Here is a 26,412-nt window from a genome sequence, read left to right on the forward strand (position 1 = left end):
CAGTGGGAGGAGAGCAGGCCCCGGAAGTCCCGCCCCGCCCCGGCTGGGCGCCTGCGCAGGCTGCCGCTTCCCGCCGGGTTCTGGTGGCTTCGGCCGCTGGCTCGTGACTCCTGAGCTGTTTCCCCAACAGCTTATTACTCAGTACGAGGGAGGGTTCAGGAGTTCTGGCGTCTGAAATTAGCCGAATTGTGTGCATTTTCTTAGCCGGATAGCTCTTGCGTTTTTTTGTTTTTGTTTTTTTTTTTTAAGTTTAACTATTTACTCCAACGTCAGAATCTACAATTTTGCTTTCTTGGCCTTAATGAAAACAAGTTCAGGAGTATTTTATTAATTAATAGATTTTATTTTTAGAAGTTTTATATTTGCAAAAAAAAAAAAAAAAAGCAGATAGAGCCGAGAGTTTTCATAGATCTTTCTCCCTGGACACACAGAGTCCCATATTGTTGATATATATTAGCATGGCACATTGTCCCAACTAATTAAACAATATTGATGTATTGACTCAATTTCGTAATTATTCACATTTCCTTGGTTTTAACCTAATGCTCGTTTTCTATCCCACAATCCCATCCAGAATACTGCATTTTATTTAATTGTCATGTCTGCTAAATTTCTTGCGTCTGACAGTTACTCAACCTTTCCTTCCTTTTTTAAAAAATCTTTATTTATTTAAGTAATTACACCCAATGGTGGGCTAAACTCCACTCTGCTCTTCTGACTCAGCCGGCCTGGCATCCCATCTTCTATTTGATGATCTGGACAATTTTGAGGGGTACTGATTAGCCACCCAGGTGCCCCTCAAAGGGAATTATTCAAAAAATTAGGGTAAAAATTCCCCCAGACTTGTTTGCTTCAAATATCATTTTTTCCCCAAATGCAAAGAACTTTTGAAAGCTTCTTTATTTTTAGGATAGACTCCTAGTAATAGAATTATAGGTCAAAGGGTACATACATTTTTTTAATATCAACTTTTTATTTTGAAGTAATTTCAGGGATGTCTGGGTGGCTCAGCGGCTGAGCGTGTGCTTTTGGCCCAGGGCGTGATCCCGGGGTCCTAGGATGGAGTCCCACATCCAGCTTCCTGCATGGAGCCTGCTTCTCCCTCTGCCTGTATCTCTGTCTCTGCCTCTCCCTCTCTCTCTATCTCTCATGAATAAATAAATTAATTTAAAAAAGAATCAGCATAATAAACTAACGCTTGAACTTAAACGCCCGACTCAATCTCAGGGAGGGGGGATCAAGCCTTGGCTTTATTTTACTAAAAACAAATTTTAAAAAACTTAAATCATCTCTGTCTTTGTTCAAGAATTGGGTGGGTTTTTGTTTTTTTGTTTTTAGATTTTAAGTAATCTCTGCACCCAATACAGGGCTCGAACTCACAACCCCAAGACCAAGAGAGTCACATGCTCTACTGTCTGAGGCAACCAAGTGTCCCTTGAATAATTAATTTTAAAAAGAATAAACAAATGATACCAGAAAACAGTGAAACTGAGGTGCGTGTGCTTCCTACCCATTTCCAACCAATTTCCCACACAACAGAAAGAGTGGTTTAAAACCTAGCTGGCATCTAGCCATTTCCCAATTTACAATCCGCCATGGCTTCCTTCTGCTTATGAGTACTACACCTCACGTGGTCCGGGCGAGTGCTGCCCCACCCCCACCCCCGCGCACCCCGGGCCTTGCTTACTTGTTTGACCTCAGCTCCTCTTCCCTTGCTCGCCACCTCATCAGCTTTACTTTTCAGTTCCTGGGAAACATCAAGCTTTATGCCTGGATTCTTTTCCTCCACTTAACATTTAGCTTTTTATTCTTTCAGGTCCCAACTTAAAATATCACCTCTTTAGAGAGAGCTTTTCAAAAGCACCCTTTTGATGAAATTTTGGAATATAGGTGAGGTCCGGAGCCAACGACCAAGAAAGAATTGTTGAGACGTCTTTGGTGCAAAATGGTGGCTTTATTAAAGCACAACGGACGGAGGGGTGGCTGATTATATACCTGCAGAGTTGGGGAAGTAAGGGAAAGGGAGGTTTCAAAAGGATTTTCACATGCTAAGGAGGACCTACTAGGTACTGGAGGCCTTGCCATTGTCAAGTTAAAGATTGCTTTTCCCTCTAACAAGGCATTAACATTAAGACAATTGGAAGCTTCTGGAGGAATGTCACACATACCCCACCCTGGGTGGGGGTGGAGTCGTTTGTGGGATCTCTGCAGTGCTTTGTCCCCTGCTACCCTCGTTCCCCATCACTTTCACCTTCCTTTCTATTCCAACCACTTGTTTACTTCAGGACAGGTCACAATTAAATTTTTTTTTCTTTTTGTTTTTAGGTTTTTGTCTGGTTTTCTAAGAAAATGTCAGCTTCATTGGGACGCCTGAGTGGCTCAGTGGCTGAACGTCTACCTTCGGCTCAGGCGTGATCCCAGAGTCCTGGGATGGAGTCCCACATTGGGCTCCCTGAATGGAGCCTGTGTCTCTGTCTCTGTGTGTCTCATGAATAAATAAATAAAACCTTAAAAAAAAAAAAAAACGGGGGGGGGGGTGCGTATCCCTCGGTGGCTCAGCGGTTTAGCACCTGCCTTTGGCCCACGTGATCCTGGAGTCCGGGGATCAAGTCCCACATTGGGCTTCCCTGCACGGAGCCTGCTTCTCTCTCTGCCTGTGTCTCTGCCTCTCTCTCTCTCTCTCAGTCTCTCATGAATAAATAAATAAAATATTTAAAAAAAAAATAAAATGTCAGTTTCATGAGACCATATCACTGCACACTGCCTGGAACATAGTAGGAATTCAATAACTAGCTGATGAATGAGAATGAATAAAACAACCAGAGTCTAGAGTTTAGATTCTATTTTTAATTTTAATTTTTATTTTTTATTTTTATTTTTTTAATTTTTATTTATTTGTGATAGTCACAGAGAGAGAGAGAGAATGAGGCAGAGACACAGGCAGAGGGAGAAGCAGGCTCCATGCACCGGGAGCCCGACGTGGGATTCGATCCCGGGTCTCCAGGATCGCGCCCTGGGCCAAAGGCAGGCGCCAAACCGCTGCGCCACCCAGGGATCCCTAATTTTTATTTTTTTAAAGATTTATTTATTCAAGAAAGACACAGAGAGAGAGAGACATAGGCAGAAGGAGAAGCAGGCTCTCTGTGGGGAGCCTGACATGGGACTGGATCCTGGATCCCAGGGTCACGCCCTGATCATGCCCTGAGCCAAAGGCAGACGCTCAATCACTGAGCCACCCAGGCGTCCCTATTTTTACTTTTTAAAAGATTTTATTTGCTTATTTATTTATTTGAGAGAGAGAGAACATGCACAAGCCAGGGGAGAGGCAGAGGGAGAGGGAGAAGCAGACTCCCCACCAAGTAGGGAGTCCAACTAGGACTGGATTCCTGGGACCATGACCTGAGCCAAGGCAGACACTTAGCCAACTGAACCACCCAGGTGCCCCTACTTATTATTTTTTTTAAGAGTTTAGATTTTATAATAAGATCAGTAGAAGATCTGTCAAACAAACCCAAAACCCATAGACTGCTGTGATTAAAATAAAATAATTTCTGTGTAAGGACTATATGATTTATTTTATTTTATTATTTTTTTAATTTTTTATTGGTGTTCAATTTACTAACATACAGAATAACCCCCAGTGCCCGTCACCCATTCACTCCCACCCCCCGCCCTCCTCCCCTTCTACCACCCCTAGTTCGTTTCCCAGAGTTAGCAGTCTTTACGTTCTGTCTCCTTTTCTGATATTTCCCACACATTTCTTCTCCCTTCCCTTATATTCCCTTTCACTATTATTTATATTCCCCAAATGAATGAGAACATATAATGTTTGTCCTTCTCCGACTGACTTCCTTCACTCGGCGGACTATATGATTTAACACCATTTGTTGAAAAGACCAACCCTTTCTGGACTGAATTGTCTTTTGATACCTCTGTTAAAAATCAATTGCCCATTCTGGACTTTCAATTTTGTTTCATTGACCTATGTTCTATCCTTAGAGTATGCATTCAAAAAATAAAATTAAAAAGGGAAAAAAGCAAAACTGAACCTAACCACACAGCAAATTGGTAACATAACCATGGAGAATTATTTCATGTGACTTAAAAAACAAGAACTAAAACAATAAACTGCATAGACCAGGGCCCCTGGGTGGCTTAGTCAGTTGGGCATCTGCCTTTAGCTCAGGTCGTGATCCCAGAGTTCCGGGACGGAGCCCTACGTAGAGCTCTCTGCTCAGAGAGGAGTCTGCTTCTCCTTCTGCCCTTCCCCCACCTCTGCTTGTGCTCTCTCACTCGATCTCTCTCAAATAAATAAAATCTTAAACAAAAACAAAAAATCTCCATAGGTCTACAATCAGATGAGTTCTGATATATGTGGGATTACCACCCCAATCAAGATACAGACTATTTCCATTATCCTAGAAAGTTCCTTTCTAGTTAATCCCACACTTTCTACCTCGAGGAAACAGTGTGCTGATTTCTATAACCATTAACTAAATTTTACCTATTCCTGAAATTCATATAAACGGAATCACATAATTTGTACATTTTTGTGTCTGGCTTCTTTCACTCAACACAATGTTTTGAGATTAATCCATATTGTCGCATGTAATGTTAACCTTAAAAATAAGTGTCAGGATTTTTTTGTTAGTAAAGATGGGTTTATTCAGAATAGCAGAGAATTGCAATTCAGGACATTCAAGAGAACAAAGGAGAGGACTGCTCTCTATTATAGAGGAATGGGATGTTATAAGCAAAAAATCCATTGAGTAAACTGGGAGTTCCAAGTATAGTGGATTTTCATTAGCTAAGTTGTGTGATTTCTCATTGGCTGGTTTGTTGCTGGAGGAAGTGAAAAATCTATCCTCCTCCTCCTGGCGTAATAAGGTAATATGGACTTGCAAGGTATCCTCTCTTCTTTTTTTAAAAATTTTATTTTATTTTTTATTTTTTTAAAAGATTTATTTATTTTCAGAGAGAGCACGGATGTGAGGGCAGGGGCAGAGAGAGGGGGAAAGAATTCCAAGCAGAGACTGCACTGAGCTCAGAAACAGACTCAAGGATCTATCCCATAACCCCAGCCGAAACCAAGAGTCAGATGCTTTAACCAACTAGGTCATGCAGGTGCCCCTTTATTTATTATTACTATTTTTAAAGATTTTGTTTCTTTGAGAGAGAACACAAGAGCAGGGGGAAGGACAAGGGAGAGGAAGAAGCAGGTGCCCCGTGGAACAGGGAACCCCTATGTGGGGCTCCATTCCAGGACCCTGAGATCATGACTGGAGCCAAAGGCAGACACTTAACCAACTGAGACATGCAGTTACCCCTGTAGATGCCCTCTTAAATTTTGTTTTTAAATCTCTCTTTTTATCATTTTAGAGTTATTTATTTATTTATTCATGAGAGACACAGAGAGAAGCAGAGACAAAGGCAGAGAGAGAAGCAGGCTCCCTGTAGGGAGCCTGATGGGGGACTTGATCCCAGGACTCCGGCATCATGACCTGAGCCAAAGGCAAACGCTCAACCACTGAACCACCCAAGCGTCCCACCTTTTTTTTTTTTTAAGTAGGTGCCACATCTGGAGTGGAGCCCAACATGGGGCTTGAACTCATGCCCCTGAGATCAAGACCTGAGCTGAAATCAATAGTCAGATGTCTAACCGACTGAGCCACTCAGACACCCCTTTAAATTTTATTTTTAATTTATTTTTAGGGATGCCTGGGTGGCTCAGCAGTTAGCACCTGCCTGCCTTGGGCCCAGGGTGTGATCCTGGAGTCCCAGGAGCCAGTTGTGCATCAGCTCCCTGCATGGAGCCTGCTTCTCCTTCTGCCTATGTCTCTGCCCCTCTCTGTGTGTGTGTGTGTCTGTCTTATTCATGACAGACACACACAGAGAGGCAGAGACGCAGGCAGAGGGAGAAGCAGGCTCCATGCAGGGAGGCCGACGTGGGACTCGATCCCGAGTCTCCAGGATCACACCTTGGTTGAAGGCGGCACTAAACCGCTGGGCCACCGGGGCTGCCCTAGAAATTGTATTTTTGTCATCTCCATCCCCAGTGTGAGGATGGACCTCAAAATCGCCAGATAGAGTTGCAGGCTCTAAGGACTAAGCCAGCCAGGCCTGTCCACCCTCCACTACGTCTTATCATTGGATCCGCAATTGACAGATTGATAGGGCATAAGAGCTCCCCCTTCTGGCTTTTCTTTTTTAAAGATTCCATTTACTTGACAGCACAAGCACGGGGAGAGGCAGGCCGAGGGAGAGGGAAAAGGAGGCTCCCGGTTGAGCAGGGAGCCACATGCAGGGCTGGATCCCAGAAGCCCAGGATCATGATCAGAGCCAAGAGAAGACGCTTAACCAACTGAGCCACCTAGGTGGTCCTTAAAGGCGGTTTTATTTATTATTTTTTTTAAAAGATTTTATTTATTTATTAATGAGAGAGAGAGAAAGAGAGAGGCAGAGACACAGGCAGAGGGAGAAGCAGGCTCCTGGGTCTCCGGGATCGGGCCCTGGGCTGAAGGCGGCGCCAAACCGCTGCGCCACTGGGGCTGCCCTTATTTTTTATTAAAAACATATATTTTTTTGTAATTTCTAGGCTCAACCCAGGGCTGGAACTCATGACCCTGAGATCAAGGGCTGCATGCTCTTCCAACTGTGCCAGCCAGGTACCTCCAGTGATTCTATTTTAAATGAGGTTTCCTTGATAATTTTTCACAATGCCAGCAATTCCTTTTTGTTTTATTGCCGAATAATTTCCATTGTGTGAATTTGCTTGAAAAAGTCAATGTTATTTAAAAAACAAGACTGGGATCCCGGGGTGGCGCAGCGGTTTGGCGCCTGCCTTCGGCCCAGGGCGCGATCCCGGAGTCCTGGGATCGAGTCCCGCGTCGGGCTCCCTGCGTGGAGCCTGCTTCTCCCTCTGCCTGTGTCTCTCATGAATAAATAAAATCTTAAAAAAAAAAAGACTAATGAAAGATGTGACAACCAGATGCATGATCCCGGCGTCCTCTCCGTACCTCAGGCCGCGGGGTCCCGCTCAGGCACGGCTGAGAGATGCCGTCAGACGCCCCGAAGGGCGGGGTCAGGCGCACCCCGAGGCGCGCCGCGCTCCAGGCACCCTGCTCCGGGCGAGCACCTGGCGCCGCCAGACGTCCCTCGCCGCGCTCGTGCCGGGGCTCACGTGCTCAGGCAGGGCCCTCCCGCGGAGCCCTCCCGGCCCCACCGCCCCCGACTGCTAGAAATTTCCCCCAGATTTCAGGGAGCGTCTTCCCCGACAACTGACTGCGAACTCAGCCGCTTTCTTGAACGCTGACACCTCCCCAGGCCGTTCGCTCGCACACACGTAAGCCTCAACACTTGTTTGCTCCATACATCCACACGAACACGCTGCGGGAGCAGCCGCGGTCCTCTCCGCGGAGGCCGCCGGCTCCTCTCCCCAAGGCTCCCCTCCTCAAGAGCCCACCGCCCTTCCTCCGGCCGTCAAAGACCGTCGCCCCCCGCGCCCCCTCGAACCATAGATTTGAGCCACTCGCCGGAAGAGCCGGCTAGGAGGGCGGCTCTTCCGGGTCACGTCTGCGCGACGCGACCTCCGGGCCTCTATGACCCGTGCTTCCGCTCAGTGGAGCAGAGCCGCCCCTCTTGGACGCTCCAGGCCCGCCCCGACGCCGGCGGTGACGGAAGCACGCCGGGGGTGACCTCACCTTCCAACATGGCGGCGGCGGTAGATTAGGGCCGCGGGTCGGAGCAGCTACCGCCGCTGGGGGACCCTGTCGGAAACGACTGCCGTCGCCGCCGCCCGTTCCATCTCTTCTGGGGCAAGGGGCCAGGGCCAGGTGAGGGGAGTGAGGCTGTGGGCAGGCAGAGTCGGGTCCTCGTCCGGCTCTTCAGGCGGTTTTCCCTGGGCAGGAAGGTGTCCGTCCAGAGGTTGCCGAACCACCGCCTCCCGGGTGGTTCCGACGACGCGTGAGTGAGTGTCCGTGAGCCTGTGACTGAGAGAGGGTGTGCGTGTGGGGCGGCGCTCCCGTGCCCGGGGCCTCAGAGCTTCGGGGTCCCCTTGTTCGCGCCCGGACCTGTGCGGCCCCGCCGCGGACGCTGGCCGAGCAGGGCTGCCGGAGGCGGGGGAGCCGGAGCGGGGGAGCCCGGCCTCGCCTCGGCCCGGCCCGGCCCGGCCCCGCCGCTCTTCGCCGCCGAGACCTTCACGTGGAGAGCCGGCGCCCGTGTGCAGGGCCGGGCTGGGGCGCAGCGCGCGCCGCGGGTGGAGGGGAGCGCTTCGTGCGACCCTTAAGTGCCTGGCGGTCGGCGCTGCGGGTCCGCGCTGTGCCTTCCCGGAGCGGCGCGGAGGTGCCAGCCCTTGCTCACGGCCGCTCTGACGCCCGTCGGGACCGTGGTCTGTTTCTCAGAAAAATCCGCCTCCTTATTCCCGGAGGAAGTACGGCTCTCACTAAGGCGTTTCTTCCTTTGACATTTATCCTCTTGCTCTTCCAGCGAGATTCCAATTTTCCCCTCATAACCAGCTAGGAAGGAAGACTCCTAGAGTTTTCGAATTGAGGCTTAACTTGGGTTGGAAATCGGAAGGATCTGGCCAGTCGTTCACACACTCGGCACTGGGACCTTTGTCTTACCCGCTCCCCGCACCAGGATTTGTTTATTTAAAATAGCGATCTCGCTGTCTTTTTGGAAGTTTTAAACCGAACTGACGGTAACCGCCTCCCCCCCTCCCCTTTTTTGCTTTACTATGGTAAAGCAAAACAAACGAAGTCTTTTTGCGAAATTGTCGGTAAGATTTCCTCTGGAGGTTTGTGTAAACCAGAATGCTGATCTCTGCCCTGACTTGTTGTGACCTTGGATGAGTTGCCACACCCTTCTAGTACCTTCTTTTTTTATCTCCCAGAAAATTAAGCACATGTTTTTGTAGGTAGTAAACTATTTATACCTCATATACATAGTTGGGTAAGTGTGCCGTGCGCATTTGCACCTGCCAATTGAAACTGTTTAAGCCGTTATGAAATGTTCTCCATTTGATAATAGGCCGGTAAGGCCTGAAAATTCTTTGGTCAGGTACAACTTTCAGTTGTTTTTTTTTTTTTTTTTTTTTAAGTGATTCATTTTCTTGGAGGCTTGTACCTCACTAGTTGAATTGAATTGAGTTGAAGGATATGTAAAGTTGAGTCCAGCCAGTTTTGTAAAGATGTTGCTCTCTAGCACATCAATTAATCACTACTAAATATCTCATACACGAAACTTTTAGGATAAGTAATATGCAACAATAATCATTGTTTTAAAAATCTACTTATGAAATATTTTATTTCTTTATTTTTTAAAAATTATTTTATTTCTTTATCCATGAGAGACTGAGAGAGAGAGAGAGAGAGAGAGGCAGAGACACAGGCAGAGAGAGAAGCAGGCTCCATGCAAGGAGCCCCATGTGGGACTCCATCCCGGGCCTCTAGGATCAGGCCCAGGTCTCTAGGATCAGGCCCTGGGCTGAAGGCCGCACTAAACCACTGAGCCACCTGGGCTGCTCTCTTATGAAATAATTTAGACATAGAAAACAAATTTTTTTTTTAATTTTAATTTTATTTTATTTATGATAGCCACACAGTGAGAGAGAGAGAGGCAGAGACATAGGCAGAGGGAGAAGCAGACTCCATGCACCGGGAGCCTGACATGGGATTCGATCCCGGGTCTCCAGGATCGCGCCCTGGGCCAAAGGCAGGCGCTAAACCGCTGCACCACCCAGGGATCCCAGAAAACAAATTTTAAACAATCTTGCTGTCCTGCTTTTTATCATTTTTCAATTTCATTTTGATTCATATCTTATTCCAAAGAAATGATCACCAAGATTCTTATTTAATATATATTACAGCGTTGAAGGGAGAGGTCTGTTACCAGACTAGCTGTTTTTTTTTTTAACATCTTGAGACATAACTTTTTTTTTTTCCCTAAGATTTTATTTATTTATTCATGAGAGACACACACAGAGAGAGGGGCAGACACAGGCAGAGAGAGAAGCAGGCTCCATGCAGGGAGCCCGATGTGGGACTTGATCCCAGGTCTCCAGGATCATGCCCTGGGCCAAAGACAGGCGCTCAACCATTGAGCCACCCAGGCGTCCCCTTGAGACATAACTTACAACTCACCGATATCACAATTTAATGGCTCTTTTTTTTTTTTTGGACTGGTTTTAGTATATTCACAGAATGTACAACCACTGCCGCACTTTTCATCAACCTCAAACAAAACCCCGTACCCATTAGTCATTTTTTATTCCCAGTCTCCTTCACCTCCCCTACTTAGGCAACCACGGATTTACTTTCTGTCTATGGACTGACCAATTCTGGATATTTCATACAAACAGAATTATGCAATATGTGGTCTTTTGTGACTGGCCTCTTTTACTCAGCATGATGTTATCAGGGTTCATCCATGTTGTAGCATCTGTCTGTCCTTTTTATAGCCACAATATGCCATAGTATGGATGTATGAATTTTCTTTATTCATCAGCTGATGGGCAGTTATTTTCACTATTTGGCTGTTAAATATTATGCTGCTATAACTATTCATGTGCAAGGTCTTATGTAGACATGTGTTTTCATGTCTCTGGCATATACCTGGGAGTGGAACAGAGCAATTGAATTTTATGCCTCCCTTTTATAAAGCTATCTACATATACATGGGAAGCCTAATTATTGTGAAAGACTGTGCCTGTGGGGAGAGGGGAAAAGTGAAGCATTCCTCTATAAAGTACATTATCTTTGAATCCCAACTGCTGAGTGAAAACATTTTGGGACAGCTCTTAAAACAAGATTGAACTAGAGCATTTCAATTAAGCATGTTTCAGTAGGAAAGGGCCTGTCTACACTAGAATATTTAGTGTCTGCTGAGTTTTAAAAATGACATGTTTGCCCAGTTGCATTTCTCAGCTGGGTGGGGTGAAATTTTTTTTTTTTTAAGATTTTATTTATTCACGAGACATAGAGAGGCAGAGACACAGGCAGAGGGAGAAGCAGGCCTCACGAAAGGAGCCTGATGTGGGGCTCGATCCCAGGACCCCGTGATCACGCCCTGAGCCAAAGGCAGACACTCAGCTGCTAAGCCACCCAGGTGTCCTGGTCAAGTGGATTTTTAAATTTCACAGTTTTTATTAGGATTATTTAATTTTACTTCTCTTATTTTAGAGAAAGTCCTAGAATTCTAATAGGGGCTAATAAAGTATGAATCTTTAAAAATGAAAGTTACTGTACTTAATTTGTGGAACTTGAAACAAACTCTCTACTAAACCACCAGTGAGTCTTGAGAGTTGAGATCTTGTAACCCAAAAACTTTGTTAATGTTTAAAATTCCAGAGTTTTGGGCAGCCCCGGTGGCCCAGTGGTTTGGCCCCGCCTTCTGCCCTGGTGTGGTCCTGGAGAGCCGGGATAGGGAGCCTGCTTCTCCCTCTGCCTGTGTCTCTGCCTCTCTCTCTCTCTCTCTATTTCTGTCATGAATAAATAAATAAAATCTTTTAAAAAATAAAATAAAATTCCAGAGTTTTGATTTGTGATTGAGTTATCTGTGGATTTTTTATTTTTCTTTTTGTAAATGGATTATGGATCTGTTCAACTCTATTACTGGAGTATATGAGTCTTATTATAATTTTAGTGGATGGAAATGGTCTAAGAACAAAGCTTCTTGAAATAATTAAAACATGTTAAATTGTAATGTATTTCTGTTTTGGCTCAATGGAGTTAAGGAATACAATAAAGCTATGGTATTGTAAATAGTGTGCCTGAAGTGGGTCCTGGAAATGTCTATTTTCCACAAGCATCCAAGGTGATTATGATCAGACGAGTTTGGGAAACAACTAAAAAAACTCATGTTGCAGATTTGCTTTCCATAAGAATTTAAAGTAGAGTTTAATAGTTGCTACCTACCTTCTGGTTATAGTTCATAAAATAGGCTTTAATTCCTGTAGTACCATCAGTGCGGGCATCCTGGAATTTGCATTGGTATTCATGATGTATTCAGATGTATTCATGATAGAAATCTGGTTAAAAATAAATAAAGCAAAGTATTTATTGTAAGTTGTGAATGTTACATTTGTTGCTGAAGGATGTTTTATTTCTGCCTGGTTTTGGAGACACCACCAAATGAATGTATAAACATAGGATTAAATTACTCCAAGCTTCCTCCTGCTGTCCATTTGGCCGGCACCTGCTTGTAACTTAATAGAGGAGCAAACTAAAGGTGTAAGGCAGAGAAGGAAACAGCTGGTAACAACGGATATAGTCAGTGGCTTGTTAGATTTGTGCAAAAGTTAGTTTTTATATTTATTTTCTAAATTTTTATTAGTTTTAAGTAAGCTCTATGCCCAACACCAGGTTTGAACTCACGACAATACCAAAATCAAGAGTTGCATGTTCCACTGACAGAGCTAGCCAGGCACTCCAGTAGTTTTGTTTGTTTGTTTTTAAATATATTACTTATTTATTCATGAGGGACACGGAGAGAGAGAGGCAGAGACACAGGCAGAGGGAGAAGCAGGCTCCACGCAGGGAGCCAGAGTGGGACTTGATCCCGGGTCTCCAGGATCACCCCTGGGCTGAAGGTGGCGCTAAACCGCTGAGCCAGCTGGGATGCCCAGGAGTTTTTATATTTAAAACTATATTTAAACTTCAGGATACAAGAGCACTTATACCTAATTTGAATTCTAAAAGAGTCTGCTACTAAACAAGATTTAGAGTAAATTAACTATGTTCTTATAATTTAAAAAGAAGCTTGAGATGTCCTACAGGAGAAATGCACTCTGTGTTGGTGAGGCAGTAGTGGTGTGAACCTGAGCATTTTACCTGCTTCCAGGAGAGATCTGAGTGATCATGTTTACCTTTCATCCGATCTGTCTTTTTCCTTTTTTCCCTTGCCCCATTCTTTTTAAAGATTTTTAATTTTTTTTTTTTTAATTTGTCAGAGAGTACAGTAGGGGAGCAGCAGGGAGGGGGAGAAGGAGAAGCAGGCTCCCTGAGGCTCAATTTCAGGACCCTGGGATCATGACCTCAGCCAAAAGCAGATGCTTAAGGGACTGAGCCACCCAGGTGCCCCTCCTTGCCCCATTCTTAAAATTGACAAACTTGCTTCTTTCAGTAGTCCCTTTGAAAAACACACTTTGTCTACCATTTCTTCCTCTTGTTATTAGTGTTTTCACCTCTGCATTCTTCTCACCCAGCATATTGCCTGGTATGCAGTAAATATGCCTTGAGTTCAGAACTGAAGACAACGTACCTAACCAAGTGATTACACTGTTAACTAGCGGTATGATTTTGTGCAAATAAATTGTTCTTGATTCTCCCATCAGTAAAATTAAGACTTACCTTTTCCCTGTAGCATAGAGGATTACTATGACAACATGTGGAAGAATGCTTCAAAATAGAGATCTTGTGCAGATGTAATTTATTTATATTTGTTCAAAACGCAAGAGCCCATTGTGCAAGTCTGTTGACTGCACTACAGAATGTTGCAAAGGAAGTGCATGCCCTCTCTTCTCAGAAAACCCTTAGAGTACATGACCCTGTACTAGTGCAGTGGAGTTTATATTTTGCATATTCTCAATGCCTTTGTTCTATAATTTTTTTTAAAGATTTTATTTATTTATTTATTCATGAGACACACAGAGAGCAGAGACACAGGCAGAGGGAGAAGCAGGCTCCATGCAGGGAGCCCAGTGCGGGCTCAATCCCAGGACTCCAGGATCATGCCCTGGGCCAAAGGCAGGCGCTAAAGCGCTGAGCCACCCAGGTGTCCCCCTTTGTTCTATAATACCAACACACTAGGTGCGTAATAGCATTCCTGGTGTCTGTCTACCCTGCCACCTAACCACAGGCCTGAATGAGCTGCTTTGTTTCTCTATAGCTAACTGGAAGCTAAAGCTAAATTAGAAGTTAGATATTTAATACTGTAAGTCTGTCATATTTAGGTCTGATATATTTATACTTAGATTGTCCAATACACATTTAAAGCCTAAAAACTACACTGAACTTGGGAATCCTGGGTAGCTCAGTGGTTTAGCACCTGTCTTCGGCTCAGGGCATGATCCTGGAGTCTCGGGATCGAGTCCTGCATCAGGCTCCCTGCAAGGAGCCTGCTTCTCCCTCTGCCTGTGTCTTTGCCTCTCTCTCTCTGTGTCTCTCATGAATAAATAAATGAAAATCTTTAAAAAAAAAAAAAAACTATACTGAACTTAAATGATTGGAATTTGTATTACCATCTTCTCCATTAGTGTGAATCATTGAGAAATGATAAAATGATTGAATAGAATATAATCCTGCATCAAATATATGGATGTATGGATATCAACATGTGTACTGTTATATGTGTTAGAGCTGAGAACTTTACCGCAGGTAGTAAAGTGAGTGTGGAGGATGGAAAATTATGAAATCCATGATTAAGATTGCATTTATGGTTGGGCAATTGGGATTTGTAAAAAAATTTGAAGAGCACTAGGCTAAAAACCAAATTTGGAAATTCAGTGAATTATGCTTTTTCTATGGTACGTGGGTCAGAGAATGACTAAAATTGTCTTCAGATACAAATTTTTTTATAAGTACAGGAATTTGAATATAACAAATTTGAGAACATCAATTTTTTTATTTAAAGCATTCAAAATGGGAGTACTACTTCATTCCTGCTCATTCTTTATTCTGAGACTTTGTAAAGTTGAAATTTTGTTACTGATTTGCTCTGTTCTCCCCTCTCTTTTGGAACTTCACTTCATAATTTATTCCTTGCTTTCTGTATTTATATCTCATTGGCTTCTTACCCCTGAGTGTAAACATGCTTAAGACTCTTTTGTTGTGCATAACAACAGAACAAATGAACTCTCAAACTTACCTCTCTCTCTCTGACTTTTGTTCTTTTCTTTCCATCCAACCAGGCTCTTTCTTTGAAAGAATAGACTAAAACTACTTTCTATCCCTTTTCACTTCACATTCAGTCTTCAACTCCCTGTCTTCTGACATTGTCCCTGCCCAACAAATGGAACTGCCCTGTTAGGGATCATTATCCTGAGACTTTAATTTTTTTGGTGGCTACATTTCATACATTTCTTCACTACCTTATTATTGAAGTGCCTCCCTGACTTCTGTGAACATTCTTTTTCCTGGTTTTCTTGCTTCCTTTCTGACTCTTCCATTCCAGACTTAAAGGTTGCCTCTGCCAGCTTCTCAACTTTTGACCACTCCAGAAATGTTAGTTTGCCCTGAATTATTTTTTTTTAAGATTTTATTTATTAAAAAAAAAAAGATTTTATTTATTCATGAGAGAGAAAGAGGCAGAGACACAGGCAGAGGGAGAAGCAGGGAGGCTGACGTGGGACTCTATCCCTGGTCTCCATGCAGGGAGCCTATGTGGGACTCGATCCGGGGTCTCCAGGATCACACCCCAGGCTGAAGGGGGCGCTAAACCACTAAGCCACCAGGGCTGCCCTGCCCTGAATTCTAATGGTGTTTCTTTTTCAGATGAAGCCAGTATTTCTCCACATATTTTTTAAAACCATGTCTCTTTTTGATACATAAAAAATTCTGTCTTCTATTCTGGTGGTGGGGTAGGGAGTGATGGGTGCATTTATTCTTCTCTCCCATCCCTGCACTGAGTCATTGATACAGAGAAGATTGAAGAAAAAAAAAGATTGAAGATTTACTGAGCTTTATTGTTTATACTTTGTAATATGAAAACAGTAGGTAATGTTCCCTTTTCCAATGTGAAACTATCTATTGAATATGGGTTTTTCAAACTGTAATACCCTTTCTCACTTTTGACACTTCCTACCCATTGGAGGTCACTAACTCTCCATTCAATCTCCTTAGATAATTTCATTGACTTGTATCTATGCAGAGCACAATTCTGTATCTCCAGTCCAGACCTCTTAGTATAAGGCCTTTTATGTCTAACTACTTGCTGTACATCTTCACTTGGACAACTCGTAGGTATTTTTAAGTTATGTATGCCCCAAAGTGAACCTGTTATCCTCTTCTTTTTTTTTTTTTAATTTTTATTTATTTATGATAGTCACACAGAGCGAGAGAGAGAGAGAGAGAGAGAGAGAGAGGCAGAGACACAGGCAGAGGATAGAAGCAGGCTCCATGCGCCGGGAGCCCGACGTGGGATTCGATCCCGGGTCTCCAGGATCGCGCCCCGGGCCAAAGGCAGGCGCCAAACCGCTGCGCCACCCAGGGATCCCCCGTTATCCTCTTCTAAACCAATTCTTCCTTTATTATCTGTTCTGAGAAATAGGAATAACACCACTTTCCATAACAGCTGCCTGGAGTTAACTCTTACTGAGTTAGTTAACAAATCTTTGAAGTTCTTAATTTTCCTGTTCATCCCCTTCTTTCTGGTGTTCTTGCTCTAACTCATGCCTTCATATATCTCTTGTTTAGATTTTTCCAATATTCCCCCTAACTTGTGTCCTTCCCTCCACTCTCTATTCTTAATCTTCTATACTACCTCTAGGATGATTTTTCTAGGATATAATCAGTTGATAATGCTTCTTTTGCTTAAAGCCTTTCAATAGTTCCTACTAGTGTTCTACAGTAGTTTTTAGCCTGTTTTACATCATGATCTAATTTGAGAATCTAATGAAAGAAATGGAGTGATTTTTCTCTCCAGAAAAAAATGCTCATGCACACAGAATTTACATACAGTTTTATTTATTTATTTATGTATGTATGTATGTATTTATTTATTTATTTAATTTATGATAGTCACACAGAGAGAGATGAGAGAGAGGCAGAGACACAGGCAGAGGGAGAAGCAGGCTCCATGTACCGGGAGCCCGATGCGGGACTCCATCCCAGGTCTCCAGGATCGCTCCTGGGCCAAAGGCAGGCGCCAAACCGCTGCACCACCGAGGGATCCCTACATACAGTTTTAGGGGGTTCATTCATGAAATGGTTAAAATAATTCCTTGCTTATAGGATAAAACCTAAGTTTCCTAGAATCTCACAGTATACAAAGCATGCCAAATGTTGACTGCTGTTTACACCTGCTGAGCCTCATCCTCCTCCTTAAATCTTAGGATTTAGCCGTGTCAAATTCCTTAGTTTTAATGTTCGAGTCCGTTTCAAAACACTTCTGTGCTTTTTCCTGGTCTTTACATCTAAAACTCATCCCTGCTCCATCCCCCTACGCTGAGATGGTACACTGGTTTTCAGTTAATGAAAACCTAACTCATATTCCAGATTGGCTCAGATTTTACTTTATAAAGCCTTTCCCTACCTTTTCCCTTTTCCAGGGAGACTTTCCTGCTTCTTTTGAGTTGCCTTGTCTTATTCCGTGGATCCTGACTTACAGAACTTCCTTATTTTGATTTATTTGCATATTTTTACTTTACTTGTCAAAAACTGCAGAAAGGCAGGTGGTTTATCTTAATTACTGTCTTTGTGCCTAATGTCTGTAGAGTACCTTGTATCTTAGGAAATGTGTGTAGAATGAACACACAGTTATCAGAAGGCATTGTCTTCTGTTTCAGTAGATGTAATTACTAGGTCCATATGAGGATTTTGCAGAACGTGAAGATTTTTCTAAACTATAAATTTCATAATCTTCACATAAAAGTAGTGCATTACAGTTGTTGGGGAACTGCCTCACAAGTCTGAAGAAAATTAGGTTCCAATGTGGCCCTTGTTCCAATTAGGTCTTGGTTGCCAATAACACAAAGTCATTCTAGCTTATTTAAGCAGGAAAATAACTCAGGAAAAGGGCATTGGGTAGCTCACAGAATGGATGGGAAAGCTGGAAAATTAGGTTTGGGAAACAGGCAGGAGCCAAGGGAGACTCAGCTGCTGAGTTGGCCAGGATCAGGCCAAGGAATAGAAGAGTTAGAACACTGCTATCCGATATGCCTGCTGCCTCTGCTGACCTAGTACCACAGCCTTCTCCATGAATTATCTTTAGTTTAAATGTCCTTCCATATTCTAGATCCTAGTAGGAGTCTCTGCCTTGGCTGAACCTAGATCCCAAACCCTACATGCCACACAAAACAAAACAATGGGAAAGAAAAAGTATAGCTCATTTTAGCTTTTGTAGTGGGGGCTGGAGATTTGTTTCCTATCAAGACAGACACAATGTTGGATGCTCCCTACATAGGAAATTGGGTTCAAATGGCAAGCAGGCAGGCAAAAAAAAATTTTAAAAACAAAACAAAAAGGGAAGATTCATTACAGCACTGCAACTAGCTAGTACCTGACAGGCCTCAGAAAACTTATTTTACCTCTGTGGGTATCCCTTTTCATATCTGTAAATTTAAAATTGTCTTCTCACTATTAGATGGTAACAGTGTAAAAGTATCAAATATTTGAGCTTTTCAGAATAAAACATCCTGTAATTACAGTGAGTGTGGCTTTCATTCCTGTGATGTAAGCTGTGACACTTTTCCCCTTTCTTTGGAGTATGTTTTAATAATTTTGAAATACTTTCTGAAGTTAGTAAACTTTTAAAGTTGAACAGGGCAGTCTGAGGTCTACTGTTTTTAATAATTTGGTAGCCTCCCTGAAGATAGGAAGCAATAGGGACTTCTAAATGTCGAGCTAGGATTCCTTTTTTTTTTTTTTTTTTTAAGATTTTTATTTATTCATGAGAGACACAGAGAGAGAGAGAGAGAGAGACAGAGACAGAGACAGGCAGAGGGAGAAGCAGGCTCCATGCAGGGAGCCTGACGAGGGACTCGATCCCGGGTTTCCAGGCTCACGCCCTGGGCCAAAGGTGCCAAACCGCTGAGCCACCCAGGCTGCGCCTAGGATTCCTTTTGATAGCCTAAATAAATACTGATAATCGCAACCATAAGTACATTTTTAAAAATTTATTTATTCTTGAGAGACACAGAGAGAGGGAGACAGAGACATGGGCAGAGGGAGAAGCAGGCTCCAGGCAGGAAACCCGATGTGGGACTTGATCCTGGAACTCTGGGATCACTCCCTGAACCAAAGGCAGGCACCCAACCACTGAGCCACCCAGGTGTCCCCATAAATACATTTTTTAAGGACAGTATTTAACCATTTGAAGCATATTTTTGTTGTTTCTTTTTATCTGTTTATATACAGCCACTATTTTCTTTTGTGTATTTTATATTCTGCATGTATTTTTTCATTGTTTATCACTCTTAGACATTTCTCTTAATTTGCTTATAGGTCTTAAATTTTGCCAACATTGCCTCTTTTTCATGTTATTAGTTATCTGAACCTCTTTTTCTTTTACTGGATATTTCTTGAGATCTTAAAGCAGTATTGTTTAAGTAGAAAATAGTTATTTGGAAACAATACGTTTGAAACAACTATTTAGGTACTTGGTAGGTAAAATAGCTACTAAGTCCATGTGAAAAGGTAGAAGCTGTAGTTGTATTAATTAGGGTACAAGTTAGGGTGCGTTATGAAGAGATTTCAGAATGAAGTGCCTTGGGATCCCTGGGTGGCTCAGCGGTTAAGCGCCTGTCTTCAGCCCAGGGCATGATCCCCGGGGTCCTGGGATCGAGTCCCACATCGGGCTCCCTGCAGGGCACCTGCTTCTCCCTCCGCCTGTGTTTCTGCCTGTGTTTCTGCCTCTCTCTCATGAATAAATAAATAAAATCTTTAAAAAAAAAGAATGAGGCACCTTCAATAGCATTCCCGAGTGGTTGGCCCAGCCTGGCAGGGCCACTCTGCTGCACGTGGTCATTCAGGAACCCAGTTCCTTCTCTCTTGTTCCTTTACCATCCCCTAACATTGTGTCCTTGTTTGCATGTCAGAACTGATTTTCTGCCACATTCACATTCCAAACCATAGGAAGAAGGAGAGAGTCTCTAAGGAGAGACCCACAGATTGCACACATAACTTCTGTTTGTATTCCCCTGATTCAGGCTAATTGTATGGCACAGTAAGCTCCTAGGGAACTGGGAAATGTGGTCTGCAGTTGTGTAGCTGTGGATCTAGCTAGAATTTAGGAGGCTTTGTTTTTTTATTTTTTTAAAGATTTTTAAAGTAATTTCCACACTCAATATGGGGCTTGAACTCACAACTCTGAGATCAAGTCACATGCTCTACCAACTGAGCCAGTCAGGTGCCCTTGGGAAGCTTTATTTAAAAGAAATAAGAGGGGACACCAGGGTGGCTCAGTTGGTTAAGCATCTGCCTTCAGCTCAGAACATGATTCCAGAGTCCTGAGATTAAGCCCTGCATTAGGCTCCCTGCTCCACGGGGAGCCTGCCTCTCCCTCTCCCTCTTCCTCTGCCTCTCTTTTTCATGAATAAATAAATGAAATCTTTAAAACAATAAAAGAAATAAGAGAACATATATTGGGGTGGAAGGAGAGGTACAGACATAGCTAGTGTTTTTGCCACATACGTGAAAACAGAAACTAGGGAGATATAGAAGGGGAAATTTGCTTTTGATCTGAAATCTGAATTGATAAATTCTCACTTGTAAGTAAACTAAAGTTACAATTTTTAAAGATTATTGGGAAGAAAAGTCTGAAATATGTTTATTTCATTTATGAGAGACACAGAGAGAAAGGCAGAGACAACAGGCAGAGGGAGAAGCAGGATCTATACAGGGAACCTGACGTGGGACTCGATCCCAGGTCTCCGGAATCAGGCCCTGGGCTGAAGGCGGTGCTAAACCACTGAGCCACCCGGGCTGCCCATGTAACAAACTTTAAACTGAAAAGATACCTTTATGTTTTTTAGGTTTGCACATCTGTAAGTAGACCTTCTGGAGCTCTGCCAGCCAACTCAATGGCGTCCTCTACTACTGTGCCTCTAGGATTTCACTATGAAACAAAATATGTGGTTCTCAGCTACTTGGGACTCCTCTCTCAGGGGAAGCTACAAGAGAATCTTTCCTTACTCCAAGGTATTGTCTTTGGCTTATGGTGGTTGTATTAAGTGGTAATAATTACTTCACGTATAAAAATACATATATCTAAATACTTTGTGGTTCATAAGGTCAAATCAAAGAATAACCCCTCATCCCTTCCATTCCCACCCCCTAATCCATTCCCAGAAAAGACGCATAATGCTTTTTAAGAGTGTGGTGATTTAAATGATTGCTGTTGGTACATGTAAAAATGTACTAAGTACATGTAAATAAACAGAATTTTATCCTTCTTTAGAAATTTCATACTTGGGGAGACACCTGGGTGGCTCAGTGGTTGAGTGTCTGTCTTTGGCTCAGGTCGTGATCCTGGGGTCCTGGGATGAGTCCCATATCAGACTCCTCGCAGGAAGCCTGCCTCTCCATCTGCCTGTGTGTCTGCCTCTTTCTGGGTCTCTCATGAATAAATTAATAAAATCTTATAAATAAATAAATAAAAAGAAATTTCATAGTAGGGGCACCTGGGTGGCTCATTCGGTTAAGCATCTGCCTTCAGCTCAGGTCATGATCTCTGGGTCCTGGGATTGAGTCCTGCATCTGGCTCCCTGCTCCTCAGGAGTCTGTCTCCCTTTGCACCTCCTACCCGCTTGTGCACCCACGTGCATGCTCTCTTTTTGTCTCTCTCTCAAATAAAATCTTTATTTTTTTTTTAAAGATTTTATTTATTTATTCATGATAGTCACACACACAGAGAGAGAGAGAGAGAGAGGCAGAGACACAGGCATAGGGAGAAGCAGGCTCCATGCAGGGAGCCCGACATGGGATTCGATCCCGGGTCTCCAGGATCGCGCCCTGGACCAAAGGCAGGTGCCAAACCGCTGCGCCACCCAAGATCCCCTAAAATCTTTAAAACAAAATTTTATACTTAACAAAACATAGATTAGAATTACATAATTATTTTAAAAGTTAAGTTTCTTGAATTGACTTTTCTCAAGGATATTAAATTTAAGCAATGTATTTATCAGATAGACTTTTAAAAAATATTTTAATTTCTAGATTTATTAGAGAGTGTGCATATGCGTACACATGTGCATGAGTTGGTGGGGGGTGGGCAGAGGGAGACTGAGAGAATCTTAAGTAGACTCTGCATGATAAAGGAGGCTTGATCCCATGACCCTGAGATCATGACCTGGGCCAAAATCAAGAGTCCAACCTTAACTGACTGAGCCATGTAGACACCCTGTATCTGATAGACTTAAGAGTTTTTAGCATAATTTTTTGTATTGTGAAGTTGTATATATTTTTCTGTAAATAGTTTACCAAATGAAGGTTAAAACAGTTACTGGAGTCTAAATTTATCTTATTTGTTAAGATGTAATAGCATCATAAATTTTTTAAAAGATTTTATTTATTTGAGAGAGAAAGTGAGCGAGAGAGGGAACACAGTGGGAGCATAGGAAGAGGGAGAAGCAGACTCCTCTGCTGAGCAGGGAGCCCTATGTGGGGCTCAGTCCCAGGATCTGGGGATCATGACCCGAGCTGAAGGCAGACACTTAACCAGCTGAGCCATGTAGGTGCCTCCCATGATAAATATTCTTATCAATTGATTTCTACTGCAGCTATGGAGTTAGTTCTAATCTATTTGCTTCCATTCTAGTTCAAAAAAGGGTAGAGTTAAGAATTCAGAAATGATGGAATCTAGTAGCCATTCTAACAGTAGGGATGACAAAAGATGTCTTCATATTCCTAATTTAAATACTTAAATGTGGGGCACTTGGATGGCTCAGTCGGTTAAGCATCTGCCTTCAGCTCAGGTCATGATCCCAGAGTCTTGGGATTGAGCCCCACATTGGGCTCCCTGCTCCTTGGGGAGCCTGCTTCTCCTCCATCTGCCTGCCACTCTGCCTGCTTGTGCTCTCTCTGTCAAATAAATATATTAAATCTAAAAAAAATTTTTTTCTTTTTTCCCTATTTTTTAAAAAGATTTCTTTATTTAAGAGAGAGAGAGCAGAGGGAAAGAGATAGAGACAGAGAAGCAGACTCCTTGCTGAGCAGAAAGCTTGTTGCAGGGCTTCATCCTAGGACCCTGGGATCAGGACCTAAGCCAAAGGCTGATGCTTAATCGACTGAGAAACCCAGGTCCACCCCCCCAATTTTTTTTTTAATTAAAAAAATAAATACTGGGATCCCTGGGTGGCGCAGCGGTTTGGCGCCTGCCTTTGGCCCAGGGCACGATCCTGGAGACCCGGGATCGAATCCCACGTCAGGCTCCCGGTGTGTGGAGCCTGCTTCTCCCTCTGCCTATGTCTCTGCCTCTCTCTCTCTCTGTGACTATCATAAATAAATAAAAATTAAAAAAAAAAAAGAATTAAAAAAAAATAAATACTTAAATGTGACTACCTGCTGTGTTCTGGTTTTTTGGGTTTTTTTGAGAGACAGCACATGCACACAGTGTGGGTTGGGAGGGCAGGGGCAGAAGAAGAGGGAAAGAGAATCTTGAGCAAGCTCCAAGATGGGATCCTGAGATCATGACCTGAGCGGAAATTGAGAGTTGGACACTTAACCAATTGAACCACCAGGCACCTCCTGGTGTGTTTTGTCTTTAAATATTAAGTCATATTTTAAGTACCCCAAAGGAGGTTACTATTTTAATAAAATTACATCAATATAACTTTTAAAGACTACTAAAAGAAAATGTGATACCAGTTATTTAATTTATAATTTATAACCAAACTCAGAGAGCAACTATTTTACCTTTTTTTTTTTTTAATTATTCATTTAGGAATGCCTGGGTGGCTCAGCGGTTGAGCGTGTCTACTTTTGCTCTTTTTTATTTTTATTTTTATTTTTATTTTTATTTATTTATGATAGTCACACAGAGAGAGAGAGAGAGAGGCAGAGACAAAGGCAGAGGGAGAAGCAGGCTCCATGCACCGGGAGCCCGATGTGAGATTCGATCCCGGGTCTCCAGGACCGCGCCCCGGGCCAAAGGCAGGCGCCAAACTGTTGCACCACCCAGGGATCCCTGTTTTCCCATTTAAAAAAAAAATATTCTCACCCATAATTATTGTGTTAGGCATGCCAATTATTTAGTCACTTCAAACTTGATATGGACTCTTGAATAAACAGCAGCTGAGCTGTTTAGACAACTGTCAGTTTATAAAGAGCCGAAGAAAACCACTCAGAATTGTTTGCCTTGTAGTTCAATGGACTATTGATGTTGTTCCCATTGTCCTCAACTCATTGAGCAGGTGTTCTTTCCAAAAGACTAATAATCTTTTTTTTTTTTCCAAAGGACTAATAATCTTAAACTTATTTTTTATGACACATATCTTTAGCTGCTTTAGCTGAACAGAGTTTAATTAACTTGACATCAGTAAATGACTTTCCTTGCTTGACTAACAGCTGAACCACATAGAAACTTACTTTGGTTGCAGCCTCATTTTCATGTTTTTTTTTATGAAGTAATTCTATGATGAAAAGTTCCATTTTAAATTTTCTATTTTTTCTGACTTGCTTTCCTGTGACTTGGGAATACTCTGATGAGTCTGGTAATATCCGGATATTATGTGCTTCTAGCAGAGCTCTAATGTCATTGCTTAGTAAGTACAATACTTTGCCATCTAACTTGATAACTAATGTATATTCCATTTTGCCGTAAAAGAACAAAGTCCACCTTTTTTTTTTCTTGATTTGACATGTTGGGTAAATAAAAATTGTGGTATGGCAATATGGGTGGCATTGCCCTGTGGTTGTAATTGTGTCACTGTGGTACACAGCGCTACGCAACAGTGGAGCTGCGATGATGGAGCTGTGACGATACTGTACACACTCTGTTGTAACCCGTTTCTGTCAGTGTAGCACAAAGTAACCATACATAATACATGAATGAGTGAGTGTGGCTGTATTTCAGTTACTTTTTTTTCTTTTAATTTTTTTTTTTGTTTGTTTATTTATGATAGTCACACAGAGAGAGAGAGAGGCAGAGACACAGGCAGAGGGAGAAGCAGGCTCCATGCACCGGGAGCCCGACGTGGGACTCGATCCGGGGTCTCCAGGATCGCGCCCTGGGCCAAAGGCAGGCGCCAAACTGCTGCGCCACCCAGGGATCCCCCCCCTTTTTTTTTTTTTTAAGATTTTATTTATTTATTCATAGAGACACAGAGAGAGACAGAGAGAGAGAGAGAGAGAGAGACAGAAACACAAGCAGAGGGAGAAGCAGGCTCCATGCAGCGAGACCGATGTGGGACTCGATTCCGGGTCTCTAGGATCACACCCCGGGCTGCAGGCGGCGCTAAACCGCTGCGCCACCGGGGCTGCCCTAAAGATAATTCTTTTAAGTAATCTCTTCACCCTTAGTGGGGTTTGAACTTAAGATCCTAAGATCAAGACCATGGCCTGAGCCAGCCAGGTACCCTACAGTTGGAATTTTGATAGGGGTTGCATTGAATCTGTAGACCCAGTTTGGAGGATATTGCCATCTCAAATCAAGTTTTTAAGACAGATTCTCATAACCCCATCCCGGATTTTGATTCAGGGTTCATTATTTCTAGAGATATGTACTGTTTCATTCTTTCTCAGCTTTTCTATCAGGAATGGATATTTGATCCTGAAACCAGATTTTGAGTGGGTGCATGATGAAATTTCCCTGCATTCTTCTCCTTGGAATCTGTCCTGTCTCAAATCTGTCTTCCATTGTGCAGGATATGTTGGGGAGTGGGAACACTGGAACCTGAAAACTACCATTGTGATTGGCTGTTTTGTACTTTTGTTTTTTAAACATTCATAGTTGAAGTATTTTTATGAACAATGAGTTAGCATGAGGTACAGATGTTAGATTTCTGTAGTTAAAGTAGGTCTCTTAGATGACCTATTCAAGGAAGTTCACTTAATCCAGCTTAGTGAAGCCTCTATCCTTTGTGTACTGTTGGAAATACTGGGGCACATATTGAGGCCGGATTTCCAGATCAGACCTCACAGGTTTGAGCAGATATGGCAAGAAGGAGAACCCTGGCCGAATTTCCTGGGATGGCTCCAGTAGAGCTGCTGGTGACCCATCTTGCTTTGCTGTCTCAGATGCAATGAGGCAAAAGGCTCTTTTTTTTTACCTTTAAACATCTGTCTACTATGGTATCATTTGGGGTACTTGTTTTTGCTATTGAGTAAATAATGGAACCATATTGTTTTTATGTTTGGTAGATGTTTTTAATTTGATTATAATTATTTGGGTTTTCTAGAGCAGTATTTGTCAAGACTAATTGCCTGAATGCTATTTTTTTTTTTTAAGATTTTAGATAAGTTTATTTATTTATGATAGCCACACAGAGAGAGAGAGAGAGGGGCAGAGACACAGGCAGAGAGAGAAGCAGGCTCCATGCACCGAGAGCCCGACGTGGGATTCGATCCCGGGTCTCCAGGATCGTGCCCTGGGCCAAAGGCAGGCGCTAAACCACTGCGCCACCCAGGGATCCCCGCCTGAATGCTATTTAAAAAAGATCATGGGCGCACCTGGCAAGGTCAGTCAGTAGAGAATGCGACTTGATCTTTGTACGGTCCTGCCCCATGTTTGGGTATAGAGATTACTTAAAAATGATTTTTT

At 43.0% G+C, this 26,412-nt stretch overlaps 1 protein-coding gene, 1 long non-coding RNA gene and 1 pseudogene across 12 annotated transcripts in view; 1 reads left to right on the forward strand and 2 right to left on the reverse strand.

Moving 5' to 3' along the window:
* Positions 1 to 169: 169 nt before the first annotated feature.
* On the reverse strand, positions 170 to 7,645 carry LOC125753814 (uncharacterized). The gene is made up of 3 exons (XR_007406407.1): positions 7,017 to 7,645; positions 1,688 to 1,995; positions 170 to 297 (listed from the first exon to the last, which is right to left on the reverse strand). It is a non-coding gene; the product is annotated as an uncharacterized LOC125753814 (long non-coding RNA).
* Positions 7,646 to 7,675: 30 nt separating this feature from the next.
* The window catches only part of BCL2L13 (BCL2 like 13), an 88,828-nt gene continuing 70,091 nt past the window's right edge, over positions 7,676 to 26,412 (forward strand). For 4 of the 11 annotated variants that reach the window (XM_035706894.2, XM_035706898.2, XM_035706896.2 and 1 more), the window contains exons 1-2: positions 7,679 to 7,832; positions 20,687 to 20,852. In XM_035706894.2, the coding sequence (XP_035562787.1) occupies positions 20,735 to 20,852 (118 nt within the window). In that variant the 5' untranslated portion in view covers positions 7,679 to 7,832; positions 20,687 to 20,734. Of the gene's footprint in view, positions 7,967 to 20,686; positions 20,853 to 26,412 lie in introns of all 11 variants that reach the window. The other 7 variants (XM_035706910.2, XM_049102517.1, XM_035706909.2 and 4 more) reach the window with 5 other exon arrangements.
* Positions 25,702 to 25,877, reverse strand: LOC118352479 (40S ribosomal protein S29-like; annotated as a pseudogene).

This window comes from Canis lupus, chromosome 27 (assembly GCF_003254725.2).
Source record: "Canis lupus dingo isolate Sandy chromosome 27, ASM325472v2, whole genome shotgun sequence".
Lineage (NCBI taxonomy): Eukaryota > Metazoa > Chordata > Mammalia > Carnivora > Canidae > Canis > Canis lupus.